Source organism: Diadema antillarum, unplaced genomic scaffold, assembly GCF_040938485.1.
Source record: "Diadema antillarum isolate AM-2024a unplaced genomic scaffold, OU_Dant_1.0 seq00001233_RagTag, whole genome shotgun sequence".
In the NCBI taxonomy this organism is placed as follows: Eukaryota; Metazoa; Echinodermata; class Echinoidea; order Diadematoida; family Diadematidae; genus Diadema; species Diadema antillarum.
Genome location: NW_027272021.1, coordinates 27012 through 44295, shown reverse-complemented (window position 1 = coordinate 44295; position 17284 = coordinate 27012). Strand labels below are relative to the sequence as shown.

The window sequence follows — 17284 nt, the reverse complement described above, 5'->3', positions numbered from 1 at the left end:
TTTCCTGAAAAAGTCTGGTGTGTCATGGATGTAGGAGGGTGCAAGTGAGATAAGGGTTTCAATGTAATGATCAACAAAGAGAGAAAAAATGTTCTCTGTTGGAAACTCATTTCCAGAGAGGATGAGACGACCAGGGTTACCAGGTTTGTGGATCTTGGGGAGGAGATAGGATCGGGCAGGTTTGGCATTAATAGGGGAAAGAAATTTGTGAGCCTTCTTGGTGAAGTGTTCATGTTCCTTTATGTCGTCAAGTGTCGACTGGATCTTTTGGGAGAAATCATCGGTGGGATCAGAGTCAAGGAGTGTGTGTAGTGGGATGGATTGTGGAGATGTTTCATGGCTTCATCGATGTACTGCTGGCGGTTCATTACTTCAACAGCTGATCATTTTTTTTTTTTTTTGTCTGCAGGCTGAATGATGATGTCAGACTTGCTTTTGAGAGATGAGAGAGCCTGTCGTTCTTCTTTAGGGAGATTGGCATGGTGATGCACTGTCGAGGGTATCTGCGGAGCGGAATTGAGATGAGACAGCTTGGATGTAAGTTTTCAGGGAGGGAACTCTATTCTTGGGGGAATCCATTACTTGTTTTTTTTTTTAAGGGCTCAGGAGCAGAAGGGGGTTCATCGAGAAAGAACTCTTTGAGGCGTAACCTACTGTAGAAAGTAGAGAGGTCTTGGCTGAATGCTATCTATCACCTTAGGTGGGGTGGTGCAAACCTTGTGGCCTAGATCAGAGAAGAGACGTTTCTGCTTGAGAGAGGGGGCAGAAGAAAGGTGTTAAAACGACAGAACTGGGGGGATACATCAGTGGATATGGTGTGTCCTCTGAATCTGTTGTAGACCGTTGTCATTAATTCGTGAAATTGCCTATTTTCTTGTTCCTTCGTGCAGTGAGGTCAGACACAGTCATGTTTGAGGGACAAGATTCAATTTCATCATTGTATTTGAGCCACTGGGTGTTAGTGCAGCAAGAGCGGAGTTCACACTCCAGTCTGCCGATGTCGATGTCAGCTGAAAAGGAATTGAGAGAGGCGGCACACTGTTCAGAGAGAATGTTAATCAAACGGATGGAATGGAAGCTCCATGAAGAGTCTGGTTCCACCGTTTATCAGGCGAGAGTGTTCCAAGAGCAGGTCCTGAGTCCAGTGGAGTTGGAGGCCTGTGGGTATCATGCTGTTGAGGGAGTAGAATCTGGAATTATCCAGCCCGATAATCAGAATCTGAGGGCCTTGAGTTTGGTTTTCCTCTGTTAGTGAAACAAGAGATAGATAATTGGCCATGGTAGGCAGGGGACAGAGAAGAAGAATACATGTAATTCCCAAACAAGGGAAATGGAAATACACTGTACATATCCAGTCAAAATTGAGTGAAAATTCAAAGGAGCGAGCGGTTGACCTGTGAGCATACATGCATGCATTATATGCAAATCTCTCTCCCTTTGGTTTTTGTGCCCTTCTTTCATAACTATTATTATTATTATTATCTTTACCAGTGCTATTGTCAGCATCATCTGTATTGTCATTATCATTATTTTATACACTTTGATATGTTTGATAACTTGCATTTGTTGGTTGACTCTTACTTTCATTTCATTGCCTGTTCTTGGTACGCCAGCTTATAGCCTTTTGACAAGGCCTCGTGGCTGAAGATTGAGACTAACTCGCCACACCGAGCACTGCGAGAAACGGGTGAACGCGAGACCGAGTGCGCCGCTCAGTCTCGCATTCACCCGTTCTCTCGCTGTTAGTCTCCTTTTCAGCCACGAGACCTTGCCAAAGGCAAACCAGCTTAGGGCTCGCTGCGTAATTGCTCAGCCAACCCCCCCCCCCCCAAAAAAAAAGATTAAAAAAAAACCACACACACACACACACACACACACACACACTTGCTGTTGCTATTTCACTCTTTTCCTTTCTTTATCCATAATACTTTTATCATCTTGTTTGATGTTGCCTCCCTATTCATCCTTCTATCCTTCAAAGGTTGCTTCCCTCCCCCCCCCCCCCATGGTCCTCGCGGGATCGTCACTGGCCCTCCTCTGCCTTTTGTCTGTCCACCCTCCTTTAATCCCCCTCACTTTACGCTTTGGGCTCCTTGCCCGTGACCTCCAACCCTCCCCTTATTTTTTTTTTTTTTTGGGGGGGGGGGGGGGGGGAGGGGGGTTTCTTTGTTCTGTGTAGCCCTCCTCTAAATGTTCTTGTTGTGTCTAGTCCTTATTTGTGGTTGCTATCCCTATCTGTTTGTCATTTTGCCTCTGACGAACACTCTAAAAAAAAATCCGGGTCAGAACTGACCCAGAACCGGGTCCGTTGGGGTCACACCCAGTTCCGTGTCAAAAATGACTTGGAATTACTTGGTCATGGAGACCCGAAATTGGGTCACCCTGACCCAATTCATGACTCTGAATGGGGTCATGTCTGACCCAATTCCTTGTCATTTCTGACCCAGAACGGGGTGTGACCCCCAACGGACCCTTTCCGGGTCAGTTCTGACCCGGATGTTTCAAAGAGTGAAGATTCTGTTACACTAAGATCGAAAGGCAAAGCTCAGGCCCCTTTTGACTCCATTTTATTCCATTGGCTCGCCACAATTGGATAAGCAGTTTTCAGCATCCTAATTTTTTGCTACACTAATTGACATCAATTTTATTCACAGCAGGAAAAGGCAAAGTGCAATAAAGTGCGCAAATGACAATCGCGATACTTAAATAGTGTTTGAATAAAGGCGTGGGGCACCAAGAACAAAAAGATAACAATTGATAACGTATATTATATTCCACATACTAAGAATGTTGCAATAGGATTGGTCCAGAGCTGATCACGTGATGAAGCGTAGTTTTGCCCATCACATCACCTGAGAAGAAAAGTTCGTTACACTCTATGTTGATAGTCCCTTTTGTTTCGCTGATCTCCACACACTCCACACAGTCCTAACGGAAGATGAGTACGCGCGAAATAAAAGTGCGTTGCACTGTAGACTACTAGTATCATGTGATCTAGGTCACTTGATAGTGCACAGTGCAATGCACTTTCACTTCGGTGCCGCGCGGTGCGCGCAGCAAATTCATTGTTTTGTCATCAACGCGCACGCGTAGCCTAAGCCCAAAAAGGTTACATTAGAACCTCTTTGCCTAAGGATACCTAAAGACAGCTAAAACGGTTTCAGATGTGGAATAAAATGGGAATTTCTAGGACCCTAGATGTGGAATATAAAGCAAATAATCAACTTTTAGGTTCAGGCAATGAGACAAACTATCACTTCCTCGGCTATCTGACTGTGTACGCTATCTTTCCTCAGCTGCGCTTCGGAAAGATAGCTATATGATACATCCAGATCGCCTCGGAAGTGATAGTTTGTCCCAGAGCGAGTTGCAACCCGCTCTGGTTTGTCCCATCACCTTCACCAACATTGATTATTTGCTTACTATATGATATATAATATAATATGAAAAAAAAACTTGAATGAAACTTATCACTCATTTCCTTGGGAATAAAATAAAATGTAGAGCCTACCGCACATCATCATCACTCACTAATATTTTTTATTAGGTCAAAAAATAAAGATATATACTATTGTCATCGTATCACCTATCTATAAGTATAATATCACATGAAAAGTAAGGGGTTTGCCATAAGTGTCGGCCATTTTCAAATTTGATCTTGTGTTTGCCGGTGTGTGTGTGTGTGTGTGGTTAGTCTAATATTGTTTCCTAGTCCTCAAGAAATCCGTGCGCCAAAATTCATGTTTTTATCCCCCGTGTATAGAGCAAAACGAGAAAAAAAATACACGCAACAGAACAAGCGAACAACCATTTTTTTTTAAGGAAGAGGGGAGAAGGGGGGGGGGGTCCCGCCCCTTTTGCCCTTATACCTCTCCCCCAATAGTTCAGAGACTTTACATTACGCAAGAATATAATGCTCCTAACGCAATGTTCAAGCCAAGGTTCTAAAGCAAACCAAAAAAAAACAAAAAACAAAACAAATGAAATATATTGTCATCGTATCCCCCATATTTGACATGAAAAGTGAGGGTTTTGCCAAGTAAGTGTCGGCCATTTTGAAATTTGATCTTTTTAGTGTTTTTCTATTAAAAAAATCCGCAGGGCTCCTACTCTAATATTGTTTAATAGTCCTAAAGGAATCCGTGTGAAAAAAAAAAATGATGCTTTTATCTGCCGTGTAATGGTAATTTCACTAAGCGACCTGACTATTACGCAATACAGTATGTATAACATATTATAAAGAAATATCAAAATTCAGCATTTTCACCCTAAAAATCGAAAAATTCCAGAGGGCTCCTACTCTAATATCAATGAGTAGGTCCTAGGGGATCACCTCTCCAAATTTGGTGCTTTTATCCCGCTCTGTAACGGTAAGCCCAAATTTTGACATTAAGCGACCTGACTATAATATGTAGTTCTGGAACAGCAAAACTTTGCATTGAGATTCGCTGTTAGCTACCATCACTTGTAGTTATTTGTCCTGTTTAGTCATTGACGTCGCATAGGAATCAACACTTCGAGAGCTAGCCTGCCCACGTGCGACACGAACAGTCGAGCGATCCGCGAATCTTCTCGATCATCATGCAAATACGCACAGAACACGCCGCGCTGCGTTCACGCCATTCCACACCACGAACTTGTTAGCTTGAAACTACAGTGTGCTGCTCCGTCGTGGTGTGAGCATGTGCACGTACGTACGTACAACAAGCTATGTGGCGAGTTTCTCAGCGAGCCGGCGAAAGGGTCTTTATCAATGAATAAAGCGTTGATTAGACCACTTGTCGTATCTCAAGGGTGCGTTATGAGGAACATAACTGCGTTTTCGTGTGAAATCGTGTGAAGAAACTTCCATAGAAGCGTTCGAGACAGAGCAGATACTAACATTTCGAATATTATTGGGATAAATCCACAAAGAATCGAGCGATTGAAAAATGTCCGTGGTAGGGTTCGACGTCGGGAACCTGTCCTCGTACATTGCCGTGGCGAGGGGAGGAGGCATCGAAACCATTGCTAACGAGTACAGCGACAGACTGACCCCGTAAGTGTAATTGTCGGCACACTGCAGATTTAAAATATCCCTTTAAGTTTATTAAGAATCTACGTTGAAGGTGAACCATTTTTTATATTATAGACCGTCTATTTATCATGTTTATTCAAATTCATGTGAGTTTCAGGCTTCAGCTGTGCCCGCCCCACGATTTGGATGAAGGGAGGGCATGAGGGCCGACGGCGGTGTATTAATACTAGAGAGAACTCTAGATCCTAGTGCAGTTCAAGTGTATAGGCTAGATCTAAATTCAACCACACGCATGTTGTGTGTCTTTACCATCCAGCCGCACGCGTGATGTGGTTGTTAGACAGAAAATCCGTCTGTCCAGAGGAGTCTTATTATCATTTTTGGACTTTATCGGCTCTCCTCGGATTGTGTGAAGCCTCCAGCTCCATAGACAAGGGGATTGTGTGAAGCCAGACGCAGTCCTTTGCAGAACATATCCCCATTCGCCCCATAAAAAAACAATAAATAAAGAATAAAGAATCATACCTATAAAAAAATTAAAAAAAACTGGGCCTCATTTCATAAAAGATGTTTGTTTGGATAGCAACTCTTGCTGGAATGACAACTTCCAATAGCAATAGCCAATAGAAAGCTGGACTCTTGCTGTTAACCATGACATTTGCATTCCCAGCAAGAGTTGCTATATTAACCCTGGCGCTGGGCGCTGTAACAAGGTATGTGTTGGGGTCGCTGCTGCGGTTTAATACTATCATATCAACTTTTTATGAAACGAGGCCCCCAGATGCTAGATGCACCAGATCTTTCTCGAGCTCGGTCAATGAATGTGGTTGTACTTTTTAGCCACGCCCAAGTTGCTGGATACAACCAGGGAGGTGGATTTCACCTCCGTGATACAACCACATGCCCATATTACAAGTGATACAACCAAAGTAGCAAGCAATGTGGTAAAATCGTATAGATCGAGGCGGTCTACTTAGTATTAAAGGAGAGCTCGAGAGTGGATTGTATCACATGATGCTTAATTTTTGGTGGCCGTATGGCACCGAGTCTGAATTCCATGCTTGGCACAGAGGATGAAATAAACACTAACAATAGGTAAGAGCACCAGTATTCAGTCAGCCATCAGTATTCGTCACTTATCACTAGTCACCAGCCAGTAAGTTCAACTGTCACAACACATTCAAATCGCGTCAATTCACGTACTTGCACACTCATTCACAACAGGAAACTCCCTTGGCCCCCTCCAAAAATCCATCCAAAATCACAAATTTTACCGTCAAAAGTGCAGAATCGGCGCTACTTTCCCAAAGGGCGCGCGGATAAGGCCCAGTTTTAAGAGTACGGGTCGCCGAAAAAGCGCTGAAAATCGAGAAATAGGCCGTTCTCTCGCGGGATTTTTTGCTTATCGCAAGCTTGGAGTGTGATGGTATCCTCAAAAACGCAAAGGAAAAACAAAATTTCTGTACGTGCCGATACAATGTCTCAATGTGCAAGGGTTGAATGCAAGTGCCGAGTCCCAAGTATTCGGTCACCAACGGGCGCCACAACGTCCCCGATGCAATTTTGCACCAACAAGGTAGCGCGTGGGCGCTTTTCAGCTGCCTTGAACACGCATTGACTTTGAACGCGTGTATCGCGTGACCAAATACTGGTGGCGGTGACCGTATACTGGGGAATTTTCAAGATGATATATTTTGCAATTTTGTGAAATTCTGTGTGATATTTAACAAAATGAAAAATGAGATTAAAGAAATTTGATATATTTCACATACATTGCTGTAGATATGATGTACAATATGTATGTAGTATTTTAGTTTGAAAAATATTGCAAAAAAGCTTAAGTGACCAAATACTGGGGATGTTACATCAACATGCTAGACTAGCAGCTAGTTTAGTGTAATATTCATGAAGTCATGAAAATTAAGAATTTTACAAAATTATGTAGAACTCTAGATCTATTGTGAATTATAATATTCACTTCAATCTTTGGAAAATAGACTTTCAAGTTATCTTTTAGCATGGTGTAATATTGAATTATAATTCCAGACACGAATTTGTTGATTTCTTTCAGCTTCAGTTCACATCTTATCCATAACACCATGCCAGCATCACATTTACAATGCATACTAAAGTGGGAGTAGTGTCCACTTCACAGCGTAATATACTTACTGACTACGCCATCAGCCTGATGCGCTTGATTTCATGGGATATTTCATGAGGTTTGTGTAGTTTCCATCCGTGAAGTTCCAGTCCAAGTCATCAAGCTATCAGTCAAGGTCATGGGGGTCAATTGTCACCTGACAGGGTCGACTGTGTCAGTCAGGTGACCCCCCAGTTGGGTTAAAGTCACAGTCCGGGTCTGGTTAAGGTCGTGAGGTACAGTAGATGGAGGGGAAGTTAAAACCAACCATCCCCCAAAACCAAATCCCACTACAGTACCCACAATTCACCATATTAGCAAATGCAAATGAGGCTCAAATTTTGTACTGTATGGTAAAAGATCTAACATAAACATTTTGAACAATTTATGTGATGAAATCTTGTTATAAAAATGAGGTAAAATTTCTTAGCAAAGCTACAATTGACCCACAAATATTCCTTCTACCCACGCACCTACAACACAATGCTGTCACTGCACCTACATTGTACTGCTACTGTTGATACCTTCCAGAGGGCTGCCCTACCAATCATCAGAAGGTTGCAGCCTCCTGTAGGGTCCAAAATACTGTAAGCCTGACAGCTTGATTTCTACTTGCTCGCACATGCCAATTTTTTTTTTTTTTTTAATTATTTTTTTTAGAAACTCTATAGTGAAAGCATTTCAAAGCACCATTGGTCAGAGTCTCCATCGCACAATTCATCCCAGTTTTGCTTTCTACGAGCTGCTGCAGGGATTACTGTAAAAGTGGATATTTTCACACAACTTAATTTTTCGCGCTCAACCAGACGAGAAGAGTGTTCTTCAAGGCTAGTCAAGAACTCCCACACTTCCTTAAGCCCCAGTCACATATAAAGACAGATCTTCAAGGATCTGCACAATGATTCGGGGAGATCCTGGGAGATCTGGGATAGTTGCGACCTCGATGGAGTGTCGACGAGCGTTGATATGACTGTACTCACGGTATCAACACGGCAGCTACACAGATAAGGCCGGAAGAGCGCGGCGTCTACAAATGTACATGGACAAACATGGCATCTACACGGATCAATACTGTAGCCACACGGACCATTCCAGATTGCTCTGCCAACACAGCAGTCCCCGGATGTCGCTGGATGTTTTTGACCTCCAAAAGTTGCCATGTTTGCCTCCCGGCTGTCAGGCGTCAACATGGATCTCTCCCCAGATCACCCCGGATCAGATCTGGGGTGATCCGGCATGTCTATGTGACTGGGGCATTACTTAGATACTTGGGTTCTTCTTCATCTTCCGGTAAAGTGCTGCCCTCAAATGGTCGAGGATGAACGCACTGTTTTACTTGGGTGTAGAGATGTAAAGCATCTGCTTATGTGCCCCTCATCACTGTTTGTCTCTGATGGCTTGTATTTCAGTGGGTGGCTTTTTCACTGTCTTTCAAGTACAGACTTGAACTGGTTAATGCTGTTGGCTGTGACTGCTTCTTTTGGCAGAGCATCCCAGTTGTTAATGCTTCCTACGGCAAAAGCATTTTGTCTCAGCTGCAGTGGCCACTGAATTGAATGTCGTCATTATGCAGAGATGTGCGCATCCAAAATTTCCATGCTGTCCGGTAATACCATATCTGGCATTGTGTGTGCAGGCCTCGAAATAGGATTTTGGAGGGGCAAGGCCATTTAGAAAAGGGCACTTTTTCCAAGAGGCCAGGGCACTTAAGTCAGTCAGAGGGGCACCAAGGCCACATTGGAAAGGGCATGTTTGGTGTTTATGAAAAAAGAAAGAAGAAAAACAAACCGAGAAAAACAAACAAACACACACACACACACACACACACACACAAAGTGCAACACACAACAAAAACCTCTTCCCTACAGCTGTAACACATTCCCGATCTCCGCGTTTCTGTCAGGTGAAACAACATTTTTGTCCCCGCCGAACGAGTTCGAGCAGGGGACTATGAAACGGGTTCCGTACGTGTGTGTGTCCGTGTGTCCGTCCGTGTGTCGTAGCGTCCGTCCGTCCGTGTGTGCGTCCGTGTGTGATCAAAATCTTCAATTTGCTACTTCTCTGTCATTTATGAGCCAATTTTGATTCTGTTTGCTTTATATGATAGCACTACATGGGAGCTTTGAAACTTCTACACAGAATTTCAGTCGTGACCTTTGACCTTGACCTTTGACCTATATTGTACATTTTGCTACAAAATGCTACTCCTTCGCCATTTCTAACCCGATTTCGATTCCGTTTGCTTTATGTGATGGCACTAGGTGAGGGCTTCAAAACTTCTACACAGAATTTTGACCTTTGACTTCTTTGACCTTTGACCTTGATTTTTTGACCTGTATTGTACATTTTGCTACAAAATGCTACTCCTTCGCCATTTCTAACCCGATTTCGATTCCGTTTGCTTTATGTGATGGCACTAGGTGAGGGAATTTTGACCTTTGACTTCTTTGACCTTTGACCTTGATTTTTTGACCTATCATTTTGCTACAAAATGCTACTCCTTCGCCATTTGTAACCCGATTTTTCCGTTTGCTTTATGTGATGGCACTAGGTAAGGGCTTCAACAGTTCTACACAGAATATTGACCTTTGACTTCTTTGACCTTTGACCTTTTTTTTGACCTGTATTGTACATTTTGCTACAAAATGCTACTCCTTCGCCATTTCTAACCCGATTTCGATTCCGTTTGCTTTATGTGATGGCACTAGGTGAGGGCTTCAAAACTTCTACACAGAATTTTGACCTTTGACTTCTTTGACCTTTGACCTTGATTTTTTACCTATATTGTACATTGGCTACAAAATGCTACTCCTTCGCCATTTCTAACCGGATTTCGATTCCGTTTGCTTTATGTGATGGCACTAGGTGAGGGCTTCAAAACTTCTACACAGAATGTTGACCTTTGACTTCTTTGACCTTTGACCTCTTTTGACCTATATAGTACATTTTGATACTAAATGCTACTTCCGGTGGGGACATATTTTACGCACCGCGTAATTTCTACTTTTCCTTGTTTAAAACAGGAATAAAACAACAGTAAGTATTGATTGAAACTCAACACCCTTTCAGGCCAGCCAGGCCAGGCTGCCATGAAACTTCAAAGCACAAGGCAAAGGAATTGGCGTGCGCGTGTAGATTGCTATGATTAGTCTGTGACAGACAGTTCATGACCTCCAAGAATGCGCCAGTACGCGCGGTTTCTTCTGTTGATTGGTCTCTCTCTCTCTCTCTCCACCCCTCCCCATTCCCCAGTCTGGCACCTTGGCATCGTGGGATTTTTCTTTTTTCTTGGTGAACTTGGTGTTCACCAAAGAGATTTTTCTCCTCCCCACCACTAGAGGGCGGACTCTACAATGGAGTCAGTGATTTCATGGGGGCCGCCATTGTTCCACTTAAAAATGGCGGACTTTGCGAACTAAGTATACATTTCTACAGCGCGTATTACGCAAACTTCTGAACTTTTAGGCGAGTACGCACTTGATTTTGGCTGCTCCTCGGTTGCTCGTTTGCTAGCGTGTTAGCACGAGGAGTGAGCCTACGGCTTCGTTGCCATTCAGTGCTCCTTGCGCTCACACAACAATAGTACAGGGCGTATGAAGACTCCGCACTCTAGCAGTCACTGCGGAAAATCTCTTTGGTGTTCACTCTTTATTACTCTATCTGAATATGCGCTGCCTAGCTAGTACATACTCGCGGCCGCTGCGCTGCGGAGGCAGTCGGGACGGTAAAAGCCGGTCGGGCGTACATATACGTACACATCGTCTCGTACCTCGGAAAGATACTTTGAGTTTGAATCAGATATATCGGGACGCGAGTGAACTGAAGGTATGATATTTGAGATCAGGAAAGTTGTTCAAGCTTATTAAAGAGACTTTGAGAAAGGGCATATCATACGTCATAAATAGTAACTTTCATTCTAAAAGGGCACCACGGCCCCAAGAAAAAGGGCACATTTTTTTTGGCCGTAACTTTGATCAAAAAACAAAAGGCATTGCGGCCAACGAGAGCGGCACCGACGGCCATGGCCGTCGGTGGCCGTCGGTTAATTCGAGGCCTGTGTGTGCAACATCACTATGGTAGAAAAAATCTATTTTTTCTTGCATTTTAGATCTAAACAACTTTATTTTCTAAAAATGGTCTCCACTTCATTCTCATCTTCTTCTCTCTGTATGTATGTGTGTTTTGGGTTTTTTTTTTTGTTACAAACTTTGTTTTAATTGCCAGTTTTTTCGAAGAAGATCTTTTTTGTAACCCAGGGCCTCAGGTTTGGTGCATTCCCATTCCGTGATCGACAGCGTCATGGCCATGCCAGCAGCCAGCAAGCCAGCCACGCTGGCACTACAGTTGGCAGCGGTTTGATGACAGCACTACCATGCGTACCCTGTAATGCTGTGTCATTCCATCCTTGTATGCATACAAATATGTGGCGCTGTTCACGCTCTTTTATATGGGGATGAAGCCCATTATTGGTCAATAGCTAGTGCCCAGTCGTTAACTGCGCTCTACTTTGCTCGCTTTAATTTTGACTATGTAACGTACATGCCATCTAATCTGCACTGCGCTAGGCAAGGATATGGCGCCCATTGTCAGCCATTGGCCAGACTCCCTGTATTTAAGGGCACTGGTTGTAGCCATGGCCGGATCGAGTCACTGGATACATCCACACACGTGAGTACAGCCACCACAAGCTGCGTACAGCCCACAGCCCAAATGTCAACATGCTATAAGTTTACAATAAATGTATAATCATTACACCACCATTACGATGAAACAATCCTTTTCATTTCTTACATTTTAGACAAATTTATTGCCTTAAAATAGTTTTTAATTCATTCTTATCGTCTTCTCATTGCTTTTTTTTTTTTTTGATTTGCTACAAATGTTCATCTGTTTCAACTGCAAATTTTCTCAAAGAAGATCTTACTTCCGAACCCAAAATGGCACAAGGCCTCAGGATTGATGCATTCTGTTTTTGTTATCGATGGCACGCCAGCAGCCATCCCTCCCAGCATCGCTGGCCGGCACAGCAGTTAGTGGAGCTTGATGGCAGGGTGTACCCTACATACTTGTACACAGCACAAGCAAGCAGCACAATTCAGAGAATATACATGCATGCTCTTCAGTATGCACATGTTTGTATTTATGTGCACTGCGGCTGGGCAGCTAGAGAATTGTGATGTATCAAGGCTCCATCATAGCATTGCAATTGTTTGCAGTCGATCTGAAGTTCCCCAATCAATTGTAATTTTGTTATTGATCTTGTAAAACAAAGAAAATGAGAATGAAGTGAACAGACATTGTAGGAAAATTAAGTTGTATAGAAGGTATGAGCTTTGAGAGATGATGATGTGTGATGTACACTGTACTCATACAAAAACTGTACATTGCGTTTAGATGTGGCCATACACAAACTTAGCAGATTCCCCATATAACTGATGACGATGTCCATCTCCTCCATGTATAGAGAAACTGGAAAGTCGTGTGTGTGGCAGCTGGATTCAGCCACTAGGAATAATGTGACACCCACACACGAATGGCTTGATGGTAAAGACACGCTTGTGGTTGTATACACTGCCTTTTTGAAAAACTGTCTTTGTTTTAGATGTAACAACTTTTTGGCACAAAATATACTTTCGCTCCCACGTACATAAACTGTATCTTGGATTCTGCACACCCAAATTGTGCTAAAATTACAAGAAATATGTAATAGCTTAATTTCCTATCACTCTCATAAATTTAAACCAAATCTACAATTGTAGTATCATGATCATCAATATCGACATCGACTTTCGTGTCGTCGTAGAAAAAAAAACTTGCTCTTCGTGAGTGATCACAACGTAGATGTACACTGCATGCGCAATCTGAAAATCAAAGTTAGCCATCTACAGTAATATACTGCGATTTTGTGCGATGTATCTTTCAAGTAACAGGAAGCTAAAGATCATTTGTGCAAATGATAAATATGGCAAGTTGACTGAAGTCATTTGAAAAGTGCGGTTTCCAGAGAACTCGTGAACATTCACAGAGACAGACAGGTCCAAGGCTGACACAAGCACACACACACACATTAGCTCTGTATAGCACTGGTACATAATATGTACAGTTGTTAGCTTTGTGATAGCCATGCCTATCACTCTCACAGGTTTGTAGGCATGCAGTTTGCGAGTGAGATGCAGCCTAGACTTGATCAAACTCTGCCACCTCGCTATCCCGTAGTGCATCAGAAATAGGCTTGCTATGGAGGCATTTGGGCATTGCATTTTGCAATACCTAGGCTTCTTAAAATGTAAGTGTACACATGGCTGTGTAAACTGAATAGCACTCAGGCTCAGAATGACAAAATTTGGTATCTAACTGCACTCACTTGACTAGCAGTCTGTCTGTAAGATCAATAGTATTTGGGCAGGTAGTCTTGAAAGACTGATGTTGCTCATGTGAGTCTTTGAACCTTTATGGTAAAATGCATCGTGCGTGATCATTGAGTCCAATCCAGGAGTAATAGTCGTATCCACACTGTTGGTATGGGAATCTGTTGCTGGCCTGAGTCCCTAGTTTCAGGCTTCCTTTGCTCTCATTTCTCATCATTTTGTTGAGAAAACTTCTCAAAATGCAAAAGAGCTTGATGAACAACTTGCCTCCAAGCTGGCCAGTCCAGTGCAAAGTTCTGCCATGTGGGGCTTTCAGATCCCTTTTGCAGATGTCCTAGTATAAAATGATCATGAGACTGTGTTTTGATGCACACTTGCAGTAGGGCAATTCCGCGGTTAGTAACGTTACATTTGAACAAATTTGGATATTTGTTTTTACTACTAAATTACCATTTGTTCATTTCAAGCCAAAATTATGTCAAAAACATGTTCATCATTCCCAGGTTTATGATACAGAAAAGAATGAATACAATCCAAGAAATAATAGCATTGCTATGGCAACTTAAAGGGCTGGTTAGTAACGTTACGAAAAAAGGACATGACAAAAAAATCAATGTCTTGTAACAAAAAGTGTGCAAAAATCCAAGTTACTTCAAACAAAGTGTCGCATTAATTTCAATTATTGCATCATGACAAATATTCACACAATGTTTTTTAGCAGTTCGACCAATAATTTCTTAGCTAGACCCCCAAAAGCATGGTTAGTAACGTTACGGTTAGTAATGTTACATTTGTGCGGAGTAATTCCGCAGGTCATTTCAACCTTTTGTAATTGACAAAATGTCACATGACTTCTGGAGTATTTAAATGTATTTATCTTTTACCCTTTAGCAAAACTTTGAGGAAAAAATTTCAAAGGAACCCACCGTAATTTGCATTCAAGTGAATTTCAGCATCCCCAGTCCCACATGTACATTTTAAATGATGGTTTTAGATCTCGCGAAATCAATCAATACGAAAGATAAAATCTACTGAATTTGAAAGACCTTAATGATTGGTGAACATCCATGGCATTAGTTGATACCTAGATTAAAGAGTAAGATAAAGAGGCACATTTCTTTTATCCATGTCATGTCCACCTAACTGCGGAATTGCCCAGTAGTAGTCTGTGAGGAGCTCTGATTTGTTTTATTATCTCCCCACATTTGGTGTGGCTGCTGGGACTGCTGCTTTACTTGGGCAATGCTAGTGATAAATGTACAGCTGTACATACAACGTACTGTACATATACAGCACTGCACATGTACAGTGTGGATACATGTGGATACATTTTATGTGAGTGTTATTTGTGTGAGTTCAAGTGAAGCGTTTTGCGTCAGGTAAACCACTGACTTTTGTCAAGCCTCACAACCCTTGTAGGTGTAAATGTATATTCCACTCGAAGGAATTCATGGAAACTATCTTATTACTGTGGAGAATGGTGCTGCAAGGGGTGCACACACATGGAGTGGCATCAGTCCTTCACCAAGCCTTTTCAAACTTACAAATTACGTATGATGCCTCATCTTGCTAAACCACACATTGATGAACAATTTATTGTTACAATTCATTATTCTGAAAGTTTGTTGATATGAAAATTAATTAAGGTTTGTTATCCCAAAGGTTTATTATTCCAAAGGTTTGTTTATCCACAAATAAAATAAGGTTAATTACTCTGAAGGTTTTATTTCCAAAAATGAAATAGGGTTCATTAATCCAAAAGTCAAAAAAGTTGGTTATTCCAAAGGTCAGTTAATCCAGAACAGTTTAAGCTTCATGTAATTCGAAGGTTCATTGTACAATTTGTACAATGTATTAATTAGTATTATTTATTAATATTTTAATGTTCAGATTGACCTAATGTCATTTTCAGATACAGTGGACTCCCATTATAACGAAGTCCTTGGGACTGGCAGTTTTCTTGATATCGAAATTTCTTTGTAAGCGAACAATTAAACAATAGAAATACATAGAGTGGATAATGTTGCAGCCTGAATTTTTACTTCATTGTAACCAGAATTTCATTATAACCATGTTCGTTATAATTGGAGTGCACTGTAAGTGAACCTCTGAAATAATGCACCGTATTTCATAATCACATTTGCAAACTATTGGAACAATACTTCAAATGTTTGGATTTAAACGAACATCTACCAAGTGTAGGTATAGGGAATTTGTGAGTTTCAGAATGATGAACCTTATTTCATGTTCGAAATAAAAACATTACCCCAAATTACAAAGCTACATATATGCAACATTCAAGTTTATATGCTAAAATTTACTAACTTTGCCATGGATAATGAATGCTAATAATGATAAGCTATCATCTGCTGAAAGGTAACTTTATATAACAAAGTACTGTAGCTGTTATTTTCATTTACAGATAATTATGCGAATGAGAAGGTCACGGACGCTTTTGCGAAATGCCTAACCAACACACATAATCATGTATGGGACTATGCAACGTGCCCATGAGCAACGTGATATCAACCACTGGCAATGCTATGTTCTGCAATCAAGTGACAACATGCTTTTTTTTTTCATTACCCAGTTAGCACTAGCTGGTGCCGATTCTGAGGACATTTTGAAAAAGTCCTTAAAGGACAAGTTCACCTTCATAGACATGTGGGTTGAGTGAATGCAGCAATATTAGTAGAACACATCAGTGAGAGTTTGAGCAAAATCAGACAATCCGTTCAAAAGTTATGAATTTTTGAAGTTTCTGCTCAGTCACGGCTGGATGAAAAGACTACTATAGCATGTGATGTCACATGAGTACAACGATATAAAGAAAGAATAAAGAAAATTCAACATATTTCCATTTTTCTCGCATAACAAAAGAACACTCGATTTCTCTCTTTCAGAAGGCAGGGGGAATAATATTACCCTTAACATACGTCCGTAGCAAGTCGAAGAAATGTGCACTTTATTCAAAAAGTAAAGTTTTGTAAAATTCTCTTTTTATTTTCCTAATAGAGCTGTACGCATATGACATCATACACTGTAGTAGTCTTCTCTTCCAGCAGTGACTGCGCAGATACTTAAAATATTCGTAACTTTTGAACAGCTTGTCCAATTTTCCTCAAACTTTCACTGATGTGTTCTACTATTATTGCTGCATTCTCTCAATCCTTATGTATATGAAGGTGGACTTGTCCTTTGAAGGACAAGTTCAACTTCATACATGTGGGTTGAGTGAATGCTGTAATATTAATAGAACACATTAGTGAGAGTTTGAGGAAAATCGGACAATCCGTTCAAAAGTTATGAATTTTTAGCTCACCTGAGCCAAAGGCTCAAGTGAGCTATTGCGATCGCCCTTCGTCCGGCGTCCGTCGTGCGTCGTGCGTCGTGCGTCGTGCGTCGTGCGTCGTCCGTCGTCCGTCGTGCGTCGTCCGTCGTCCGTCGTGCGTCGTGCGTAAACTTTTTACATTTTCATCTTCTTCTTGAAAACCCCAAGACCGATTTTCATCAAACTTGGCAGGTAGCATCCCTAGGGGGTTAGGAACTCAATTTGTTAAAATGGGCACCATGCCCCACCCAGGGGGCCCCCAGGGGGGCCCAAATCCCCCAAAATGAAGGAATCTGTAAAAATCTTCTTCTCTAGAACCAGAAGTGATAGAGCTAAGTTAATAATATGAGTTAGTACATTGATGACTGTAGTTTCAAGTTTGTTCATGGCAGAATCAGGGGTGCCCCCCTTGGGACCCAGGGGAGGGG

At 41.8% G+C, this 17284-nt stretch overlaps 1 protein-coding gene across 1 annotated transcript in view; it reads left to right on the top strand.

The window, feature by feature from the left end:
- The first annotated feature begins 4883 nt into the window (after nt 1-4883).
- LOC139745068 (97 kDa heat shock protein-like) overlaps nt 4884-17284 on the top strand; it is a 38089-nt gene continuing 25688 nt past the window's right edge. The window contains exon 1 of the mRNA XM_071655482.1: nt 4884-5038. Coding sequence (XP_071511583.1) covers nt 4932-5038 — 107 coding nt within the window. The 5' untranslated portion in view covers nt 4884-4931. The remainder of the gene's footprint in view (nt 5039-17284) is intronic.